The sequence below is a fragment of the Lepisma saccharinum genome, chromosome 5, assembly GCF_977018435.1.
Source record: "Lepisma saccharinum chromosome 5, izLepSacc3.1, whole genome shotgun sequence".
Classification (NCBI taxonomy): domain Eukaryota; kingdom Metazoa; phylum Arthropoda; class Insecta; order Zygentoma; family Lepismatidae; genus Lepisma; species Lepisma saccharinum.
The window spans coordinates 52,557,618-52,581,273 of record NC_139233.1 but is presented as its reverse complement, the minus strand read 5'-3'; the positions used below and the strand labels follow the sequence as shown (position 1 = coordinate 52,581,273).

The 23,656-nt window shown below is 37.3% G+C and overlaps 1 protein-coding gene across 4 annotated transcripts in view; it reads left to right on the top strand.

Moving 5' to 3' along the window:
* UGP (UDP-glucose pyrophosphorylase) overlaps positions 1-23,011 on the top strand; it is a 130,828-nt gene extending 107,817 nt beyond the window's left edge. For all 4 annotated transcript variants that reach the window (XM_083122551.1, XM_083122549.1, XM_083122552.1 and 1 more), the window contains exons 4-12: positions 1,126-1,308; positions 1,436-1,641; positions 3,173-3,248; positions 5,630-5,773; positions 6,608-6,746; positions 10,021-10,158; positions 11,757-11,923; positions 13,546-13,650; positions 22,008-23,011. In XM_083122551.1, the coding sequence (XP_082978677.1) occupies positions 1,126-1,308; positions 1,436-1,641; positions 3,173-3,248; positions 5,630-5,773; positions 6,608-6,746; positions 10,021-10,158; positions 11,757-11,923; positions 13,546-13,650; positions 22,008-22,115 (1,266 nt within the window). In that variant the 3' untranslated portion in view covers positions 22,116-23,011. The remainder of the gene's footprint in view (positions 1-1,125; positions 1,309-1,435; positions 1,642-3,172; positions 3,249-5,629; positions 5,774-6,607; positions 6,747-10,020; positions 10,159-11,756; positions 11,924-13,545; positions 13,651-22,007) is intronic.
* Positions 23,012-23,656: the final 645 nt, after the last annotated feature.

Below are 23,656 nucleotides of genomic sequence, written 5' to 3'. Positions count from 1 at the left end.
GATGGAAACCTGGATGAAATGTGGATAAAAATGTTTAAAAGATGGGAATAATAAAATAGGATTTCATATCACGCCAGACGTAATCCACGCTGCTCAGGTGACCCGTGATGTCGATTTGGAAATGAGGTAGGTTGGCGAAGGGGAGGGGAGCTCTGTTGGAGGGGAAGGGAAACAAGGAACTTCATGCATTCTGCAAGAAAGCATACTGGACACCACACGGGTGAAAGAGGAGAGTGTGTTTTTTAACATTTTAAGTTTTTAAAGTTTGGTTTTTAACACGTAATGGGGTTTTATAATGAAGGGATTGGACGTGAAAGTTTCATCGAAACTGTGGAAAGTTTTTAACAATCTTTTCTACCATAGTGAAACCTATCTCCTTAATCCTTGTTTTACACCAAGTTGACGCAGCAAAATGCAATACAAATATTTTTTATGCATTATCATTACAGTGTTTACATTAGAATTGGCTTGGACTGGAAACAGCTATTGGACAGTGGAATTTGATTAGTAGGGTATCTTGGGTAACTCTTGATTGGAGAGATTATTTTATTATTATCCATTAGCTCTTGACAAACCCAGATACCTAGCAATCCCTTTTGAGAGAGAATGGGGAAACTAGATTACAGTTGGCCTTTCCCTCTGCTGAATAAATTGGTGCTAGCTGACTCATAGGTTTACTGGAGAGCTCATTACTTCCGAAGTTTCCTTATGAATTTGTGGGAAAGTTGTTGATTTGGAAGAGTTGAAAATAGACTGCTAGTTGATCAATTGTTGGATGTAATATTAGCGATTGTACGTAGCATTTGAAAAGATGAATCTTTATGTACTTTGTGAACAAGTTTACTTTATAAATTCTTGTGATACAAATGTGACTATTATATCTTTGTGGAGTGATAAAGTAATCGCTGACAAGGATAACAATTTACCCTTGTTGCTAGGGAAGATGCCTACTTGCATGGGAGGGATTTGTTTCATGGCATCCCACATTAATTTGTACCCTGATAGAACTTGTGCACAGAAGACTAACTTAATTTGTTTTGCCATATTTTCTATTTTGTGCAATCAAATGTGAAACTTTTCTTATTTTAATGATCATAACTATTTTTTTACTGATCTTAATTTCAGATCAAAGACTATTCCACCTTACCTTCACCAACCACAGATGAGATCCATAGGATGCTGGATAAACTAGTGGTTGTAAAGCTAAATGGTGGACTTGGCACTTCAATGGGTTGCAGAGGTCCTAAATCTGTAATTCCAGTTAGAAACGATTTGACGTTCCTCGATCTCACCGTGCAACAAATTGAGGTAAGAAATTTCTCTTGTGTTGGAGCAGGTCACTTCTGCATTATCTTGAATGCACTCATTGTGTATATTTCTTTGTAACCACATATTTACATATACATTTTTATGTATATTTCTTCACTATTTCCAGCATTTGAACAAAACCTACAAAGCCAACGTGCCTCTTGTTTTGATGAACTCTTTCAATACTGACGAGGATACGCAAAAGATTATTAGAAAGTACAAGGGACTGAATGTGGACATCTACACATTCAACCAGAGCTGCTTTCCTCGCATAAATCGTGATTCCTTGCTGCCTGTGCCAACCACCTGCGATGTTGAGAGTGACATTGAAGCGTAAGTATATTTTCTACGAAGATTGTAGTACAGTATTTTTTTTTTTTTTATTTACTTAAAGTTTCAGATACAGTACTCAAAGATCATTTTATACTGAAACTGTAGCAACAAGAAAACAAAAAAACAAAAAGAACAAAACAAGACAATAGAAAATGGCAGAGAAAAATATCTTACAACGTACATTCTTAGCGATTGTCGGAAACTACTTTCTGACAAGAAAATATCAATATTTACATAGAGGTTATTATACGTGGGTTGGAAATTTAATAGTGGCAACTATTTATTCTCAAATGATACAAAAGAGGTACCTCTGTGAAACTTTTACAGCCCTTCGACGAAGTCACCAGCATTGTGTACAACCCGTTGCCAGTGATGAAGTCGTAGTATACCTGTAGCAGTGCCTGTTCTGTTGATGGTTTGAATGGAACAGTCTATTGTGTGAAGAATCTCTGGAACAGTTTGGAAGCTTCATCTTAGGGATCATGATAATTTTATGCAAAAATTTCATGTCTGTTAGTTTGTGATGAGTGTGTGGTGATTCGATATTCAAAATGGACATAATATCTGTTTTATATTATTTATATTAATATAGAAATTGTGTAAGGAACCACAGGTTTAACATGACTATCCAGCTGGAAATTTCTGCTGTTGACAGTAGATGAAAACTATTGTTTTAAGTAGCTGAGCTTGTAGTTGACCTGGAACTCATATATGGGAGAGATGACACCTAATTGATCACCTATACCAAATACATAAAAAAACTGGTTTAACAAACATCTCTGCACTTGAATCCCTGAAGATAGAATTATATTAACTCTTGAAAACATATCCGGAACTGACCTGACTGATATCCTGATAGAATATCATCAATGATTCGTCAGTTTTGTGCTTCATTTGGTAAGATGCAGCCTTCTGAACTTTTACAGGTATTTTAACCTTCTTCCATTTATCCCATTATAAATGCTTGTGTGAAATTTGGACTTTGATTTCTGCTTCATTTGGTTCCAAGTCCGAGATCATATTTGACTGATCAAAACTCCTTCTAACCAGCACCGGTTATTTGGTTTGTAATGTTAATTATATGATTTAATTTATATGAGCTTGCAAAAACTGTTATCCATATGAAAATATCTTTTTGATTTAAGTAAGATTTAAATTTCTCAAGTTTCTTCAGTCTCAGAACATATTGATGTGGTCAACTCATGACACATCTCACCATTGAAGAAGCATAGGTATCATTTTTTTTCATATCATCATTCATCCCGATTGTCATATTTAACCCGAAAAGGCAGAAAAAATATTTAAAATAAGATATACAATTACAAAGAAATAAAAATATACGGGTTTAGTATATTTTAAATTTAATAGAAACTTATTCATCAGTTGAAAAATGAATTGTGTTTAGACAAAACATTTGTTTTATCTTTTTAATGTAACCTATTGAGAGCGATTCATGAGAATTTGAAAGCAGATTTATTATTCTCAAAATGCTACTACTTCTACAAATTCAATAATGAATTTATTTTCGCAGATGGTACCCTCCTGGTCATGGAGATTTCTATGACAGTTTCTTTAATTCGGGTCTTCTCAAGAAATTCCTGGATGAAGTAAGTACAAATTAATTCACTTACCTAGACATTACCATTATTCTCCAACACCACACGCATACACTAACACATGTGCCATGATTCAGTGACCGGTGTTCATAAGTGTTGTCAGTGTGGTATTTTGAAAATTTCTACTAGGGGGATTCCAGTAACTACTCAGTGAAGAGGAATTAAGAAAGAAAGATTTATTCATAGAAGAGGAGAGAGAGAGATAGATGTCCTATGTTTTCTTCTCTCCCCCTGCTCTCCCTCTTCCTCACAAAGAAAGCAGGGGAAGTTGTAGGTGGTAGGAAAACTTACATTTCTCTTCATCATCTTCTTTCTCCTTCCTTCTTTTTTTTCCCTCCTTTCCAAAATAGTGGGGAAAGAGGGGCAAACTTGTACACTCTCTCCCAAGGAAAAAGAAGAATGAAAAATTCAGCTAATCTCCACCAACCCTTAGCAGCTTCATGAGTATAATTTTCCTACACCCTTCCTTCTCTTTCTCGCCCCCCCCCTCTGAGAGAGAAAGAGAGTGAGAAAGAAAAGAAAGCAGAAGAAGAAATGGAAAGCTAGAATGGAACAAAGAAAGAAATATAAAAAGAAGAAATAGGAAGAAATAAAGTAAGAAAGAAAGAAGTGCTTTCTCTTCCTTCCTCTTTTTCTCTCTCTCTCGAAAAGGGGGGGGGGTCCAAGAGTAAAAAAAATTAGCAACCAGAAGGGGAATGCTGAAACCAGGAGGAATTCTCCCTCACCTCCCTTCAAATATCACCCTGAGTGTTATTTGTGTTAGTATTGTATTGTCACTAGTGAATAATGAAACGAGTGTGACATGAAGATCTTGTGAGGATGTTAGGCAAATAATTTTTTTATATACAGTGGGTGTTTGTCATCAAGGTTCAATTAAGTACTAGATCTGACTTCTCTGTTTGGAGTAGTGTCACTGTATGTGCATTTTATTAATGAGTTTTAATTTCTTATTTCAAGATAAAAGACAATATATTTCCATAACTATATTTTAGTTGGTACATGTAACTTTTGGAACATTAATTGCTTAAGTTGGGCCTCCCCTATGCCGTAGTTTTAACATCATCTCCTTGTAATCAAGGAGTCCCAGGTTCGATACTCTGTGGAGGCACATTGCACAGTGGTTCAGATCTCACTTTAAACTGTAGGTCCAGTTCCAATTAGCTTATCTGTGCATAAAGTGGATTTAAAACAACAATTCAATTCAATTGCATATGTTGAAAATTTTGATGACTTGTTTGTTTATAGATTGTCTTTCTCCACATACATGCCAAACTGATCTCTTTATATGTAATTATGAAATAGTAAAAAAATTAATGAAAATACGAGGCCCATCCAGAAAGTAAGTTTCCCTGGGGCAATCTACAGAAATAGATACAATTGCAATATAAATTTTTATTGGAACAGATACAGCAATTGTTCAGCTATTTTTCAACATACTTCTCACCGGAATTGAGACATTTATTGTCGTACTGTGGGATCAACTTTTGTAACCCTGTGTCATAGAAGTCTGCCACCTGGGATCGGAACCAGTGTGTGACACTGTCTTCACCTCCTCGTCACTTTGTAAATGCTGACCGGACAGGAATTTCTTGAGGTGTAATAAAAGATGGTAATCACTGGTAGCGAGATCCAGACTATAGGGTGAATGGTCAAACACCTCCCAGCAGAATTCCTTCAGAAGATCTGTTGTGCGCTGAGCCATATGTGGCCGAGCGTTATCGTGCAGCATGATGGTGGGCACTAACCATCCCATGCCCACTTGTTCTGAATGGCCCGTCGCAACTTCCGTAGTGTTTCACAGTACCGTTCAGCGTTCACAGCCTCATCTTTGGTCAAGAATTCAATGAGCAGAATGCCCTGTCTATCCCAGAATGCCGTGCACAGCACTTTCCACGCCGACACAGTCTGCTTGAATTTCGTCTTGCATGGAGATCCACTGTGACGTCAATGTATAGACTGCTGCTTGGTTTCTGGCATAAAGTGTGCCACCCACGTTTCATCGTCTGTAATGATCTGGTCCAGAAACTCGTCGCCGTCATCATGGTACCGCATTTTGATTGGTGCTATGCCTTGTCCATTCAAAAATTTTATCACTGACCGAACCTCCCAGTCAGCAGGAGCTGGAATAAGAACTGCCATCTTCAATCGCTACTACGGTGCTATCGCGAGTTGTCTGGGAGTGCCGCCTGTTGCATACGATTGCCTTGTCATGCATCTCTCACACATGCGCACTAACCTCCCGCAATGCATGGCCTGCTAACTGTTGGTCATTCGGGAAACTTACTTTCTGGATCCACCTGATACAAACATGTCATATCCAAAATTTCATGTATAGAATGGTTCTTAATATTTTATTAAAAAATAATTTTCAGGGCCGTCTATATTGTTTTGTGTCCAACATTGACAACTTGGGTGCAACAGTTGATTTAAATATTTTGAATTTCCTCCTTCACCCAGCTGACATATCACCAGAATTTCTTATGGAAGTTACAGATAAGACAAAGGCCGATGTTAAGGTAAGTGAATTTTTGGTTTTATACGCTGAAACTGTTATTCAATACACTTTGGTGGTAACATTAATAACCAAAATAAACATTGATGTTGATACTCTTAAGTGATTCCACCAACACTCATACAGATTTTAACTTTGGAACATTTTTTTTCTCAGAATAGTTATAAATGTTAACATACAATTCTTCCATTGCATAAATGTTAACAATACAATTCTTCCATTGCAAGTATAGTACCATATCAATCCACCAGACCTTTGCTTGAAAATATTCATCAAGTTGATACTTGTAATAATTATAGTATTAAAATAGCTGTTGTTTAATCATGAAAACAAATTTTGCAACACACTATTGTTGCAAAATTAATAAAACTGCATATTTTGCACAACTTTCAAGGTATATGGAGTCTCCAAGTGTGTGTGGTCAGTGTTTTACATACCATGTAGAATACTCAAGAAAAGTATAAGCTTGTATTGATTAGATTTGAACTGATGTTTTCAAATACATTGTTATGCCTTCACTAAGCACTGTATTAGAAACAAATTTACAAAGACTAAGAATATTAAAATTCCAGTGCAGATGCACATAAGTATCATTGCAATAATAATAAAATTTAATTCAATATAATAAACGACAAATTCCTCTCAAATGCCATATTTGATATTGTGCTTTTTTCAGCCAAACAAAACTTGCATAATAAATAATATTCTTCCTATAAGTAGTAGTCAACAAACAATACTCATGGTTGATAGTTCCTTCACATTAGTAATATTTCATTAGAATTCATAGTGGGTATGCAAAATACTAAATTTGTATTAATGCATTTTCTTTTCTCTGCAGGGTGGTACATTGATACAGTATGAAAACAAACTTAGGTTGTTGGAAATTGCACAAGTGCCTAGTGACCACATGGATGACTTCAAATCTATCAAGACATTTAAATTTTTCAATACAAATAATTTGTGGGTTAAACTGGATGGTAAGTATTACTTCTTTGCACTTTTTATATTATTAGAATAATTAAATCGAGAAGACTTTTGTGGGGAAAGGATAGAAATATTTAGAGGATCCTTGTTGGGAAACCTGCGGGAAGTATAAGATCAAATGTGACAATACAGGGTAAGTCAAATATGTTTCCTATTTCAATATTTTTTTAAATTTATATTATATGCAGCAGAGGCAAATACAATTAGTATTTATGAAAAGGAAAACTCTGTTACTTTCACAAAATTACAAAGTTTTGTAGGAATGTTACAAACACTAGAAATGTTGAGCGTGCACTCCTTGCATAACTCCTCACCAGCAGGGAATCAAATTCCTACCAAACACCTTTCTAGCATGCGGGAATCAGTTTCTAACACTCACAAAGATCTCTCTCTCTCTCTCTCTCTCTCTCTCTCTCTCTCTCTCTCTCTCTCTCTCTCACTCTCACTCTGTTTCAACATTGTTGAAGGAGAAAAGTGTGAGAAAAATGTATTCCATGCTGATTTAGGATATTGCTTTTCCGTTAACATTTCCTTGTGCATGATTGACTGATGAATACCTGTTGCAGAACACCTGCACAATTACGTCAGCACTAATGCCCAAGGGCCTTTGCATGGATTCCAAAATCAAGTTCTCTATCTTTAGTTTAGTTCTGCACTTTGGAGGGAAAGGATCATGTAGTTGTCATCATGCCAAAATTTAGTGTGCCATTATAAGTGGTAAGTTACATGGTTACGTGCGTGAATTTGGTGAAAGCACATTTTCGACAGACGGTACTATTCTTCTCTTCAAGATATGTGAAAAAACAATCAACCATGAGAAAAAAATACTTTATATTTCAGCATGTATCAACAGCAAAACATAAATCTGCAGCTACTAAAATGATCGGACAGAAGAATATATCCCTAATTTCAACAGTGGGCACTTCATCCAACAGGAAATCTCAGTTTTCTCTTCAACTGTGCAAAGCTTTCATGGAAGCAGGAATACCTTTCTGGAAAGTGGAAAACAAGTCACTGAGGAAATTCCTGGAGAAATACACTACAGAAACGGTGCCGTCGAAATCTACGCTGCGGAAAACATATTTAAGCATCTGCTACGAAGAAGCTCTGCAAAGAATTCGTGCTGAAGTTGGTGGAAAAAAGATCTGGATTTCAATAGATGAAACTACGGACACTATGGGACGCTACATAGCCAACGTCATCATAGGAAATATGGAACCAACATGCGGAGAATCCTCGTCATATCTTCTCACGTCAGAACAACTAGAGAGAGCCAATGGTTCGTCAATATCTCAGTTATTCTCAAATTCCCTACTTCTGCTCTGGCCAGATGGTGTACATCATGATAACGTGTTACTTTTTATCAGTGATGCAGTTCCCTATATGAAGAAGGCTGCCATAGCATTGAAAATTCTCTTCCCGAACATGCTTCATATCACATGTGTAGCCCACTCAATGCACAGAATCGCCGAAGAAGTTAGGGTGTTGCACCCAGAAGTGGACAGGTTGATTTCGAACACAAAGAAGATATTTCTGAAATCTCCCTCTCGAACCCGAAAATATCAGCAAGTTGTGCCTGAGCTTAGTTTACCTCCGCAACCAGTCTTGACGAGATGGGGAACCTGGATATCAGCAGCTATATGTTATGCTAACAACCTTGAAAAAATCAGTGAGGTGATCGATGCTCTTCCAGAAAATGAAGCGGCTTCTATTCGTGAAGTGAAAAGACTCCTGTTCTATTCAGAACTGAAGAATGAACTGTCGTTTATTTTTTGCACATTATGGTGCATTGCCAGAGACAATTACAAAGCTAGAGAAAAGAGGTGAGACTCTTATAGCATCCATGAAAATGTTCGAGGAATCTATGCAGCAGGTGATGGAAGTGCCAGGTGAAAAGGGGTCAGCTGTTTTGGAAAAGTGCAAACGGGTAGTGAGTGCAAATGAGGACTTGAAACAATTTAAAACAATTTATGATGTTCTAAAAGGTGAAAATTCTGTTACCGAAATGAGTCCAGCTACATTAGCTTGTTTTATGTATGTTCCAATAACTTCTGTCGAAGTAGAAAGATAATTTTCTATTATGAAAAACATTCTCTCTGACAGACGACTATCAATGAATGTTGAGAACTTAAAAAACACCTGGTAGTTATGTGCAATCAAGACGGAGAAAATTGAAATGCTCTTCCCAATGTAGATTTTAACATTTTGCCAGAAATTATAGATAAAAGTAAGCGACTTCCAAATGCGCCTTTTTTTTCATTTTTAGTGCCTATTTTCCACATTATAAATGCCTTTTTGCCTGCCTATTTTAACGAAAATAAATGCCTGAACTTCCGGGCTCTAATTATGACATAACAACAAAAGTGTGTATGTTTAAAGGGAAAGTTAAGCATAATGATGTACTTGCAATGTTCAAATTTTCCGATGAAAATGAACATTCACCTTTGGTTTTTACAAAGTGATATGCATTAAATAAAGCCTCTCAAACTCGTGCTATAACAACCGGCAATAATGCTGATTAATAATACACACATATGTACCTCAAAGAAGATAGCCTCCTGGATCACATGGAGGAAGTAGGTCAAATAAGTATCTGAACTGAAAATTTAAGACATTATAGATGTATGCCATATTAAGGATTTTCCAGAAAATGCACTTTCATTTTTTGTCTAGTGTCCTATTTCCTATGAAATTGCCTTCATTTGTAGTTTGTAACTTTCCTAGGAATCCTATAACTTTGTAACTGTGCAAGAAAAAAAAACTTACTGATTTTTCCTTGTCATAAGTACTAATTGTGCTGATAAAATATAAATTAAAAATATTGAAATTGGGAACATCATTTTATGACTTACCCTGTATTAAGGTAGAAGGACATTTATAAGAATAGTCAGAAATGGAGTGATCTTGCTCAGAATAGACAAATAGAAAACTTATATTGGTGCAGCAATCAGTCTTTGGGTTTATGAATGCCAGACAGTTAGTTTTAGTTAATTCATGTATTAAAGTTGACTTTCTTACTGATGTTTCTGATGAAGCTATAGTTGTTCTTTGCATTATGAAAAACATTCCAAAACATTAGAACACTGTACAATTTCAAATTAGGAAATCCTGTCTCATTTGTGGTGATCATGAAAGTTGGTTGTTTAAATTTATATTGGAATGTACTGTACCATCCCAGGGGCACAATGCCTTCTTGGCCATCCTTTACATGTGTATCTTTAAGTAAGTGGTATTGACTCACAATTTTTTTTTAATTATTATTTTTAGCTGTTGAACGTGTTATTAACAACTCATCCTTAAACATGGAAATCATTGTGAACAACAAGCATCTTAACAATGGGCTCAATATAATTCAGTTGGAAACAGCTGCAGGTGCTGCTATGAAGTGTTTTGAAGGATGTCTAGGTGAGTAAGATAAAATGCCAGCATTTTTAAATTCTATTCTCATAATAGGGAATAAACTATTGCAGGGGTTCCCAAACTTTTTCGTTTCACAGCACCCTTAATGGTGCAATATTTTTCCTCAGTGCCCAAGGCAGAATGTAGGCCTACCTAACACTTGGAATGCTCATTTAGTGTGGTTAGGTTGCTTGCCTTAAGTTTATAAACACATGTTTCGAATTCAGAAACATTTTCTGTGTAAAAGGTACTAAATAAGCACATATTTGGAACAGTCATGTCTAAAACAACATGAAGACTAAGAAGTAAGTGTCATTTCAGTGGAAGCATTTCACGGTGCCCCTCTAAGCCAGCCAGGGTGCCCCAGGGTTCCATGGTGCACACTTTGGGAACCACTGAACTATTGCTATAAGTTTTGCAAGATTGGCTTTTTTAAAAACTAATTACTAATATCTTTCTGAGGTCTTATCCAGAAAATTAAGAAGGATTGTGCATAGCTCTTGTGCAGCTTAAATGCCCATTGTCATTTCAGGGTCAACAATGAATGTTCAAGCAGTGTTGACAATTTAACAGGAAAATAAACACAGAAATAGATTAATGTGTGAAATGAGCGACTCGGTAATAATGAAACTAAATTTGTAGAGATTTTGTTAACTTGGTACTTGATCAGTAGCAGCTAACATAGGCATATTGGTATATTTGTAAAATTACCAATAATTGTACTGATCCAATATTTTTTGTAAATAGCCTTTACCTTGGTAAAATTCTGCCATTTTGATTAGGGCTGAGATGATACCACTTTGAACCAGTACCCATTCCAATGCTTATAATCTTGGATTTCCACCAATACCAATGCTTAATAACTGCAGCAATTAAAAGTTGGTCAAATTATTAGCAATAGTGTGTCAGTATTCCATTCAATTGTATGCATCAATTTATGAGAGTTAGCTTTAAAATATTTAAGAATTCCGACAGAATATAAATGTACTTGTTATGTAAACACAAAATCCAATTTTTCACACAATGCTGGTGCAAGATATATGGAAACTTCGAGTTGTGAATAATTTTCTGAATACTTAGGCTGTAAAAATGTGTTGGCATTTTTGCAGACCCTGCCAAAGACAAAAATGCCAGAAAAGTATCGCCCAGTATCATAAATAAATTCCAATCAATACTTTTCAATACTAATACATCGGCAACAGTATTGACTCAGCCCTAATTTTGATATTATATTTATGAATATAAAGTTATAATTCTTATCGTTCTTCCTTTGTAAGAATAATGTCAAAATAGGCAGTTTGTTTTGTAGACAAAACATATTGTCACCAGTTATATACAGTATTTGAGAAGATAAATGAACCAACCATTCAGGGTGTTCATGGAAATATTGCACTTTTATATTGGTTATTTTTAAATTTTATAACTGTACTTTATCAATGTTATCAAAAATTTTATATTTTATATCTCTACAAAAAATAATGTACTTGTTTATGATAGTTGCAGACAGAAATAACAAATCTTGAAAGGTTTATTGGTAAACTTATGAATCATGCCATAAGATATCTTTTGCATCAGTATATAATATTTGTGCTTTGTCTTTTCAGGCATTAATGTTCCTCGAAGTAGGTTTCTGCCTGTGAAGAAGACATCGGACTTGCTGCTGGTGATGAGTAATTTATACAGTTTGAAAAATGGCTCTCTTACAATGAGTCCCAAACGGATGTTCCCCACAACTCCTCTAGTCAAACTTGGAGACAACCACTTTGCCAAGGTAAGGATAGTTGTGAAATTAAACTATTCATTTAGGTGGTGTTTAGAATTCCATAGAAGGTACCTTGCATTTTGGAAATTCCACACAGTGATGTCCGTTGAATGGTGGAAATTAAAGTGGTTCCGACGAGAGAATGGACTTGAGGAAACCCAGACTTTCCACCTCCAGTTCAAGGGGGGAATAGCAGTGTTGCTACCGGTTGCTACGTGCCTGATTTTTGTCCGGTCGTATACGACACCTCTTCCTGTCAACAAGCCCCATTCACTCTCATTTCAGGGAGAGGCAGGGAATCGGAGACCCATTTGCTTGCTACGTGGTGGCAACCATTAGGCTTCGCTGTGCTGGCTTTGATGAGGGTGCCACCTGCTTCGAAAACGACCCAAAATGAAAAATTTGCAATGCAGAATACTACGAGAACTCCCCCTCCCCACGGCAACTGGACAAAGCTGATTGGTTCAGCTGTTCATGTGACCCTCCTGGCTTTCGATGGAACAGACAAAAATAGAATTTCCAAGTCCGTTCTCTCGCCGGAACCACTTTATGGACTGCCCCAGCGAGACAATGTCTGCTATGTTGCCACATTCCACGTACATCTTTACTCCGTTGAATAAAAAAAAAATCTGTTTCGCAATGTGAATTGACAATGATAATGGATTTTAAAAACAGATGCAAAGAGCTTAAAAACAAGACCAATATTGTATTTGTAGGACTACCCAATCCAAGAAAAAATTGTTTCGCAAAATTGCTAAAAACAGTTTTTTTGACAAATTTTAAAAATCTGAAACTTAAGAAATGTGTTTAGAACCTTTCTGTTTGCACCATACTAAAATTTCATCATGATTGGACAACACGTTTTCTATTTAAGAATTTCAAAGAGAGAAAAGGCAAAACTCAAAAAAGCAACACATTTTTGTTCTCACGACGATTAAAAATAGAAGACATACTCGAAAAAAATTTGGTTAGCATAGATTAACGCAGAATTAAGAAAGCTAAATTTGGATGTAACTCGTTTTTATGTGGGTCTACTGGTTAATTTTTAATTGAAGTCCAAACTCTAGTATCTATAATTTTTAATCAGACAGTAATGTTGCTAGGCTAAGTCACCGAGAAGCCTGTAGTTTGCATATTTACTGAGGTTTCAGGAACCTTGGCGTTACTATACCGGTTGATACTTTTGTTGAGTTGATAACTTTATGCTAAATGCTTGAACATGTGACTATTTTCAAATTGTAACATGTATAATCACTTCTTGTGTAAAAGAAAAAGAAAGAATGTTATAGTATAATTTTTTTTTGCTTAGCAACCAGTTGTTAAAACAATTGAAGGAGATAACAAGAACGTTTGTGAGTAGTTCGAATTACTTCAAATCGAGCGTAAACTAATGTATTCATTTTGTGCAAATGACAAATATATTCACCAGAGAACGGTGTTGTGATTTTGAACTATTTACATTACTCTTATTTCATAATTTGCTGTGAAGTAGAATAGTGATTTTCTGAGCATAAAGTAAAGTGCTCAAGCCTCTACGACACTAGCAAACATCATTGTAAAAAATTGACTAGCAAAGGGGTAAAAAAGAAAAATATATTGTTGTAATGTGAATGTACTCTTCTTTTGTCCAGGTTAAAGAATTCCTTGGTCGATTTGCCACAATACCAGACTTGCTGGAGTTGGACCACTTGACTGTTTCTGGCGATGTGACGTTTGGGAAAGGAGTTTCTCTCAGGGTAAGTACTTATTCAGATTTTCTTTTTCAGTTGGAAATATGTTAAATATTTCAACACAAACAATTCTTTCAAAGAAGTATGTTGTGAAGTCTGCAAGTTTTGAAAACTTATTTTTTACGAATACCAAAAGTTTAATCACACAATCAGGATAAATTTACAGTATCCAATGCTGAAACCATCATGCTTCAAAATTTTCACTCGGGCTTCTCCTACCTGGTCTTTCCATTCACATCTTGTCTTCTCTTTTTCCCAAATCCTTACACAGTGTACGAGGGTCACTATTTATATTTTGAGCCTTGGCAACACTGATTGAAGTTAGGTGCGATTTGACGTTTGCACGGAATCGTCTGGCATTATTGACCATAACGTACTTCAAATGTTTTGTCAATAGCTTCATTTGTGTTGTTTATGTTGCCTTGGAGATTGCGCGACAACAATAAAATGGAATTAACTTGTGAACATTTTCGTGCGATGATTTTTTAAGATTTTCGACGTGGATTATCAAGACAAGAGTGCATCGATCAACTTACTTCCACATTTGGCGATGAAGCCCCATCCTTTGCCACTGTGAAATGCTGGTATAACGAATTTAATCATGGCCACCATTCGCTCACCGACGAGATTCGCGAAGGTCGTCCAAAATCAGTTGTTGTTCAAGAAAACATTGATGCTGTGCAAAACCTAATACTGCAAGATCGTCATGTGACATACTGTGAGATTGAGGCAACCATAGGCATTAGTTCCACCACCATATATAAAATATTACATGATTATTTAGCTGTGAGAAAGGGAAAAAGTTCGCGATAGGAAGTGATAGGATCAAGACCTGTAGTTAATGCGGTCCTGAGTAACTACCACCGTATACCTGTTCGAACTGTCTCCATATCCTTTTCCTGTATGGGAAATTATTTGTGAACAGTGATAGTGTTGTGAAGTGATCTTGTGCTTGAGTATCGAATTAAATTTACGGGACCGTGAAATAGGCCCGTTATATCATGGCCGGGAATCATACTCCGGACTCCCAATCCGACATGGACGCTGAGAAAGGTTCTAATAAACGTTCTCGCGAAGAAGTGGACGATACTCACCCCGATAAAATCTCCCGAAGTGATACACTTAATGTGTCCCCCCAGATTCCACCTACATATTGGTATGGTACGGATATGCCGGGTCCATACATAGTCCTATTTGACGGTATAGACAATAACGAGAAATTTCTTGCCGCTGGAAGTGTTGGTAACTATCTCCGTAAGAAGGAAGTCCGAGTACACTTAGTGGAACAATGCGGTCGTAATCATGTTCGGGTCACTTTCCCCACTGCTAAAGCTGCTAATGAGTTTCTCACGCGTAGTGCAATGCATCATGATATGGGAGTCAAAACGAGAATTCCATTATCGTTAATTCAACGGGAAGGACTCATATTCGGCATAGCTCATGACGTGTCTGAACAGGACGTTCTCGATGGCTTTGAGAGTCCTATCCCTGCCCTTTTGGCCAAGCGCATGAACAAAAAACTGTGGAAAGAGGATGGATCTTTCCAGTTAGTTCCCACTAAACTCTTTTGCATCACATTTCGCGGTAATATTTTGCCGGAGAAAGTTCTCATTAACAGTGAAATATTCGAGGTTCGACCGCGTATACGATCCGTCCAGCAATGCTCCAAATGTTTCCGATACGGCCACTTAAATTTAGTTTGTAAATCGAAACCCAAGTGTGCCAAGTGTGGATTGGACTCCCACCTAGAGGACTGTGAAAGTACTTTGTGTTGCATCAATTGCAAGTTACCACATTCAGCCTTAGACCGTAACTGTGCGAGCTGGCGGCATAGGCGTAGCTAGAACTATATATTTGGGTGTGCACAATGAAAAAAATGATAATAGCATGTTTTGCAACACAATCACTTGGCTCTTTAACTGCACTGATGTTTGTAAAGGAATATAAATTCACTAAATGACATTGTTGAAAATTTCTGAATATATGTAGTAGAAAAAAATCAAATTGCATAGAAATTACACACACACACAAAATGTTCGTAAATATTACAAACAAATATATAAAAATAAACGTCATCTGTAACGAGATATGTCTTTTAAAGGCTACAATGTTCTTAAACTCATCAATAACTTTATTTACATCAATAGACGAAGCTTTTTCCTGTTCCACAAATAGCAAGAGCAGGGCTTCCAATCTATCCTGCTTCTGAGTTGCTCTTAATTTAGTTTTAACTTGGGTAAGCTTGGAGAAAGCTCTCTCTCACACATGCAGCTTGTGACAGGTATAGAAGAAAGGCGCTGCAGTACAGAGTAGTATGCAGTAAATATCTTCTTTCTCCAATGACATCAAAAAATCGAAAAACTACAGACACTCTTTTCATCAGCGATAATGCACACGTTTGTAACAAGTAACAACATTTTCAACTTCTTACAAACTGCCGCTTATTTTCTCTCTCATTGAAATATCTGTCTTTAATTCTCTTTGATAAAGCAACCCATTAGGGTGTGCCTAGGCACACCCGGTACACCCTACACCTATGGCTGGCGGTTGGAATCAGCTGTCCAAACCAGCATGGCTGAAAACAATATATCATATCGGGAGGCGAAACTCAAGCTGCAAGGCATCTTCCTCCCCAGTCCCACTCGCGATGATGTTTATCGACCCCGAGTGACGAAAGAGGCATTCCCTGAATTGCAGACCTCCCGCACAAAACCTTTCTTTACTAATCACACTTCGCACTCCTCAAACAGGACATATGCCAATATATTTTCCCCGCTACGTAATCAACCTGACAGAGACTTTCCTGACAATAAGGATCCTCAAACATCAATTGGTTCTTCTCGCTTTAAGGTGCCATCCTTTAAGACCACTTCTCAACCACGAAACACTAAGAAATCCAAAATCTGCCCTTCCCCGAGGAAAGAAATACATCGCCGTCATCCGTGGGGACATCCGTTCGCGGACCGTTTGGGGAAAAATTTAGATGCATGGATTACACACAATCGGTTTATCCTTTTTAACGATGGCAGCCCTACTCATTATCCATTAAATGGTAATCGACCCTCCTGTATTGACCTCACAATTACTTCTCCCCGCTTGTATCACCGTTTTCATTGGGTAAAGGAACAAGATCTCCGTGGCAGTGATCATTCCCCCATTTTACTTATAGCCCGTAGATCGTTTTCACATGCTTGTTGAGAGAAAATAGGGAGTCGGTTCCAGTGAAACGTTGGACCAAAGCTTCCATAAAATGGGATGCATTTACAGCACAATTTAAAAGCATTTATGATCAAACAACTCCCCACAATGACGGAAATATAACATACCAAAATTTCCTCCGTATGATTACCGTTGCAATAGACAATAGTTCCCATCGAAGTCAATATAGTAGTCCAATTAAATTTCCTTCCCTCAGTTGGTGGACCCGAGATTGTGCTTTAATAAAATGTCAAAGAAAAGATCAATTAAAACAATACGAACAAAACCCCTCGCCGGGGAAGAAAATCAAACTTAGGCGACTGCAAGCTAAGGCGAAGAAAATATATTTACAAGCGAAAAGAGAAGCGTGGCATTCATTTTGTAATTCTCTCGATTGCACAGACAGCCTTAGTTCCATATGGAATAAATTTCATTCTATTAGGAATCCGGCCCACCCAAAACGGAAAAATCTCTATAGACAGTGGGAAGCAGAATTCATGCAAATACTCACGCCACCCTCTGTATGCACACGAGAGGCAAAATCCTTTGCACAGAATTTCGATTTCACTGCCGATTTCCCGGATGTTAAAGCTATCGAAATACAACAAATTTTAGAAATTGTGCCAAACACTTCCCCGGGATATGACGGTCTCACTTATGACATGCTCAAACATCTGCCACATCAAGGTATACAATTACTTGCTCACATATTCAATACCATCTATCGCACAGGCTGAATCCCTATCGAGTGGCGTCACCATATAGTCCTCCCCATATTAAAACCTAACAAACCTCCCGCGGAGGCAAAATCATACCGACCAATAGTATTAATACCAGTAGTTGCCAAACTTTTCGAACGAACATTTCAACATCGCATTAACTGGGCGTTGGAAAAGAATAAGTTATTTTCGCCAACACAAATGGGTTTCCGCATGCAGCATGGTAGCCAAGATGCCATAGCTACCCTTACAGTTGATATTCAAAATAGTCAGATTACTCAAGATTATTGCTTTGGCCTATTCACTGACATAGAACATGCTTATGATGCTGTTCACATCCCGATCTTATATAAAATGATGGTACAACTAAACATACATCCCATAGTAGGGACCATAATCTGGAATTTATATCACGAAAGAAATTTACAATTCTGGTTTGAAGATAGTTTGGAAGGCCCCCGTATAGCTCGCACGGGGATCCCTCAAGGTTCGCCCCTTAGCCCCCTACTATTTAATATCTATACCCACCATATACATCACCTACATATGAAGGGCTTTAAATTGTTACAATACGCCGACAATCTTTGCTGCTATAAATGCACTCCTGACGCCACGCAAGGCTTACTCGCCCTAAAGAAAACAGTCATAATTCTTACAGATCACTTAGATATCTTAGGACTCACTATTTCCATTCCGAAATCCAAAATCATAATTTTTAACTCGAGAAAAATGAGCAGTTACCCTAACAATATCACAGAAATACAGCACATTCCAGTAGTCGACAATGTCAAATACCTGGGTGTATACTTTGATAGGAAACTGAATTGGGCAAGGCATATACACTATCTCAAGGAAAAGGGGTTAAAAATTGTTAATTTACTTCGCTGTATTTCCACGACCAAGTGGGGAGGACACCCCCATACAATGCTATTATTTTATAAAAATTGTTTTCGTGCATTGTTTGATTATGCAGCACCAGCATATGGTGGGGCCAATCCAAAACTTCTTACGTCTATAGACGTATTACAACGACGAGCCTTACGTACATGTCTAGGACTCATGCCGTCCAGTCCCAATGTTAGTGTATATTTAGAAAGCAATGAATCCTCTTTGTCACACCGACGCATCAAACTCACCGTGCAATATTTGTTCAAATCATGGGTGCGACATGCTCATCCCTTTAATAAAACATTTGTGATTCAACGACAATGGTTTGGCCTCCCGACCCCCCTCCCCCCACTAAACATTTTTTTTTCTTACAATGTTATAATATTGACCCTGAAGCTTACCACCAAACTTTTACCCATCCGGACCCGCTTTTATATCAACTGAATATTCCTACAGAACCCCGAGTAGAGATACAATATGAAGATCATGGCAGACATGAAAATTATAGAGAATTGTGGCCCGCATCAACCTTTATTTATACTGACGGATCGAAGTCTGCAGACGGTGTGGGATGTGCTTTTTACGTACCATCTCATAACATCATTCGACAATTTTCCCTCCCATCCGATATGTCGATCTTCTCGGCGGAATGTTATGCTATCTATAAAGCACTACAATTCGCCCTGCAGTTTCGACTCGATCATTCTCTAATTCTTACGGACGCATTGAGCGTACTTCAAACGTTAGCACGAACAGGTCGGGCAGCATATAAATTAACGGTATTTTCCTATCTTATTCTCCGAATCATGCTAGACCTTCAACAACAGGGTCTGTCAGCGACCTTCACATATATTTGCGCCCACAGTGACCTTAATAAATATCAAGATCGCGTTGATGTAATGGCTAAACAAGCAAGAACGAAAGAAACTGTTACCCCGATGCGCCTGCCGTACACTGACCTCCTCCCATGGGTAAAAATCAAAGCAGAACAACAATGGGATGATTGGTGCACCCAGCAACTCCTGAATACCAATACATATAGATGGCATGCACAAGTCGGCAATAAACGTCCTTGGTTTCAACACATTAACCTACCCCGTGCAGTTTTAGTGTTTACCATGCGAATGCGTACAGGTCACGTTGTTATACATCCCAGTTCATATACCGTGCCTGCAACTTCCTATCAGTGTGGAGAACCTATACAATCAACCACACATTTGTTTTTACAATGCCCAATTCGACAACAACATCGCAATACTCTATACAAACAGTTACAATGTGTGGGTATTCCATTTCCGATGCCCCTTTCAACTCTACTCTACGAACCATGGTCTGATGTCATGTGGATACTGTACAGCTTTGCACGAAAACACAACATTGTAACATAAACAAACAGATACTTGGAATGTAAACAAACTTTCTCATAACAAACCAAATAGGACCCCTGCCAAGAAATCGCTCATAGGCGGTGTGTGCCAATCAAAGAAGAAGGAAGGCTGTGAGAAAGGTATGTTCTCGTTGGGTCCCACACAATTTGACAAAAACTCAAAAAGACGCTCGCGTCAATTGGTGCAAACAAATGCTCAATAAATACAATCATGGTGCTTCAAAAGACGTATATAAGATTGTAACAGGCGACGAATCATGGATATATGCATATGAGCCGGAACGTAAACAGCAGTCGACTGTATGGGTGTTTCAAGATGAACCCAATCCAACAAAAGTTGTTCGTGCTCGAAGCACATCTGAACAAATGGTCGCCTGTTTTTTTTTTTTTTTCGGGAAAACTGGTCATGTGGCAACTGTGCCTTTAGAGGAACGTAGAATGGTCAACTCTGAATGGTACACAATAATTTGTTTGCCAGAGGTCTTCGGTGAAATACGGAAAACAAACAAACGCCGTCGGATCATTCTTCATCAAGACAATGCCAGCTGTCACACATCTTGTCTAACAACCGACTTTATGAACAGTCAAAAAATCGAATTGATGGGTCATCTGCCATACAGTCCTGATTTGGCACCCAATGACTTCTTCTTGTTCCCAAATGTCAAGAATAAATTGCGTGGACAACGATTTTCGTCAGCGGAAGATGCCGTTGATGCGTTCAAAAATCATATTATGGAGGTGTCTCAAGAAGATTGGAAAAACTGCTTTGACAAATGGTTCGAACGAATACTTCGAAAAACAACAAAGCAGTTTTCAATGCCAAATTCCTGTTTTTTCATTGTTAGGCTCAAAATATAAATAGTGACCCTCGTATACTCTTGCTGGCAGTCCTTCTGGCCCCATTCTTCTTATATGAGGGCCACTGGAAGAGTTTGAGATGTGATTCTGAACTAATCCTAGAAGCACTGGTACCACCAAGTTTCATATCTGTTCTTGGCAGGCTATGACAACATGTATGAAATGAGAAATTGCTGTCCACAAAGCCTTTTCTTCACTATTGGAAGCAGGAGAAAACCACGTGATGAAAGGTCCAGAATGTAGGGTGGATGGGGGACCAATTTAACTAGAGTACTTTCAAAGAAATTGAAATGAAATGTTGTAATAAGATTCCCCCGGAAGACCTTTCTTGTTTTTTGTTTTTAAGGAATACTTGTGGCAGACACAGTGGTATACTAGTGTTTTCCAAAGTTACTGTAGCCATATGCCCATGGGTTAAAAAAAAAATGTCACTGTTTTCTTTCCTACACCTCTTGGCCTCTTGACCTTGATCAAGCCTCACCAAGGAAGGTTCAGATGACACCCTTTTATGAAGGTAGTAGATTCAAGTTTTATCAACAGTCATAATGCCAGCAACCTTCTGAGAGTTGCCGGTTTTGAATCACTCTTAACATTTCTTGGCATGTGAAGAGTGGTCATTGCCATCAACGATATTCCACTGTGCTATTGATCTTTCAGATAATGTTGTTTCCTTCTAATCAAGGAGTCAGGGTTAGATTCCTGGTAGAGGAACATTGTATACAGTGCTTCGGATCACACTTTAAACTATAAGTCCAGTCAAGATTAACCTACGCAAACTTAAACTTTTTGATCTTTTAAGAACGGTGCAGCCACACTGAACTTCGCAAAAGTAACAAAACGCTGCTGCGTGTGGGGGTCCGATATCCACCAAAGTATGTGTAACCACTTTTGCGATCTTTAAACATCATCTGTTGAGAATCCTTTCTCTCCACTGCGTGGCACACCGGGGTATTTGCAACCTAGCTATACAGATTGGGGTAGCTGCCAACCACGGTTACAATCTTTGCATCATGCAGTTAGAGGCAGCCACCAAACTAGACTAATATATTTTTGAATGATAAAACTTCATGGTGCAACATTTCTTTTCTGCCAGCACCCGATCAGTTTAACACATCTCTCAAAACTTTTCTAGTGACCCTCATAGATCCAAATGGCTTCAAGCATGTATTTTTGTCCTGCAGTGTCAAATGTGCTGATTCTGTGTTCGAAATTAATAATTTTTAAAATGCAAAAATCAGTGTGGTAAATCAGTGTAACTGCATGCACTCTAAAATGATATTGACAGTTTCCGCGTGTTTTTTTTTCATTCATAGGGAACAGTTATCATCATAGCCAACCATGGTGACAGAATTGACATCCCATCAGGAGCTGTGCTGGAAAATAAAATTGTGTCAGGAAACTTGAGAATACTTGACCACTAGTGAAAGTATTGAATACATAAGCCTGAATCATAGGGCTGGTTTGTACAGGATTCGTGTATGCATTTCTCCACCAGGTGAATTGGTTCACTGGGAAACAGTATTTGTGTTTCTGTAATTGAACCAAGTTGCTAAGCTATTAGATCTGTTAAAAAAGAGAGAATTAGTTGTAGTACAATGTTAGCTCAAGGTTTCAATGACATTAAACAACAGAATTTTGTATAGAACATAAACTGTGATCTGAAACTAGAATGTTGTGTATTTTGTGCAATTTTTAATCTTGTAAACAAGGCAATAGTGTGAAATTAAACCAGACAGATACAGTGAGAAGATTAATGTTGTACACACATCAGTACATAAGAATTGGGCAAGAATTTTATTCATTGTGGTGGCACTTTTGTGTAGATTTCACAAGCTTTTATTTTGTAATTAGTGTTGGTTAGGAAAATATGTAGGAGAAAATTCTTTCAGGAAATGTGAATTATGTAAATAATCAGATGTATAATGTTGTTGCACCTCTAAGAGTAATATATATACTTAGATATTATTTTTATACAGCAAGATTGATTTGGACACAATAATAAAACCTGTATATAAAATAGCTAGCTTCATAGTGCCATCCAACAAATAATTTTACCTTCAATATGGTGCATCAAATTGGGCCAGTGTTTTGATACAGAAATTTCAGGTGTTTGTTACTGAAAGGGAATTTTTGTCTCCTCATCAGGCACACACTGTACTTTCATATGTTGTCTGTGGTGGTGGTGTTAAACACAAATTTGTTTAATAGAATTTTTTGAAATGTAGCGTTACCTTTTGCGACAGTGTGTGATGTAAGAGACTTATGTATACTATGACGTAATTGAATGAAAATATATAAATATTTATTTTGATGGAAATTAATTTTCATTGTTAGTAAATAAGTTTTCCTTGGCATGTATTAGTCAAACTAGGTGTATATAAGCACTGTTAAGCTTTCCTGTTTTTCTTCCTCTTAAATCCCAACTTTTTGAACACAATATTCAGATATTTTTATATTAATAGTGTTATCAGAAAATATTAAGTACATGCTGCCCTTCTTTAGCATTGCTACCGTTTTATATGCTAGTTTATTGGATATGTTTTAGCTCATACATAGTTAGTGTGTAACTTAGGTCTTCAATTTCTGTTGATGTACTCGGATATCAAGGATATCAAGCAAAAATATTGATAAACTGAGTAATGAGCCCTATTGATTATATACTGTTGTAGGCATCTAGCCAAATAAATAAGGGTGGGTATTGTATGTCTGATAAACAATTTACTATGTTCTCTATGTGTTATCAAATTTTCCTGTGTTGGATTTCAATCAGAAGTAAATTGTCATTGTTAGGAACTTGAAAAGCAAGCTGAAATTTTTACAACTTACACTCCTCAAAAACCTCCTCTTTGTTGTTACTGTTACATCTTTCACTGCCAAAAAGGAATGTACATTACAGAGATTTTAGTGTGTTAATTTCATAATGCCAATTTTCCACCGACCATTCAACTCGTTGTGAAAATAT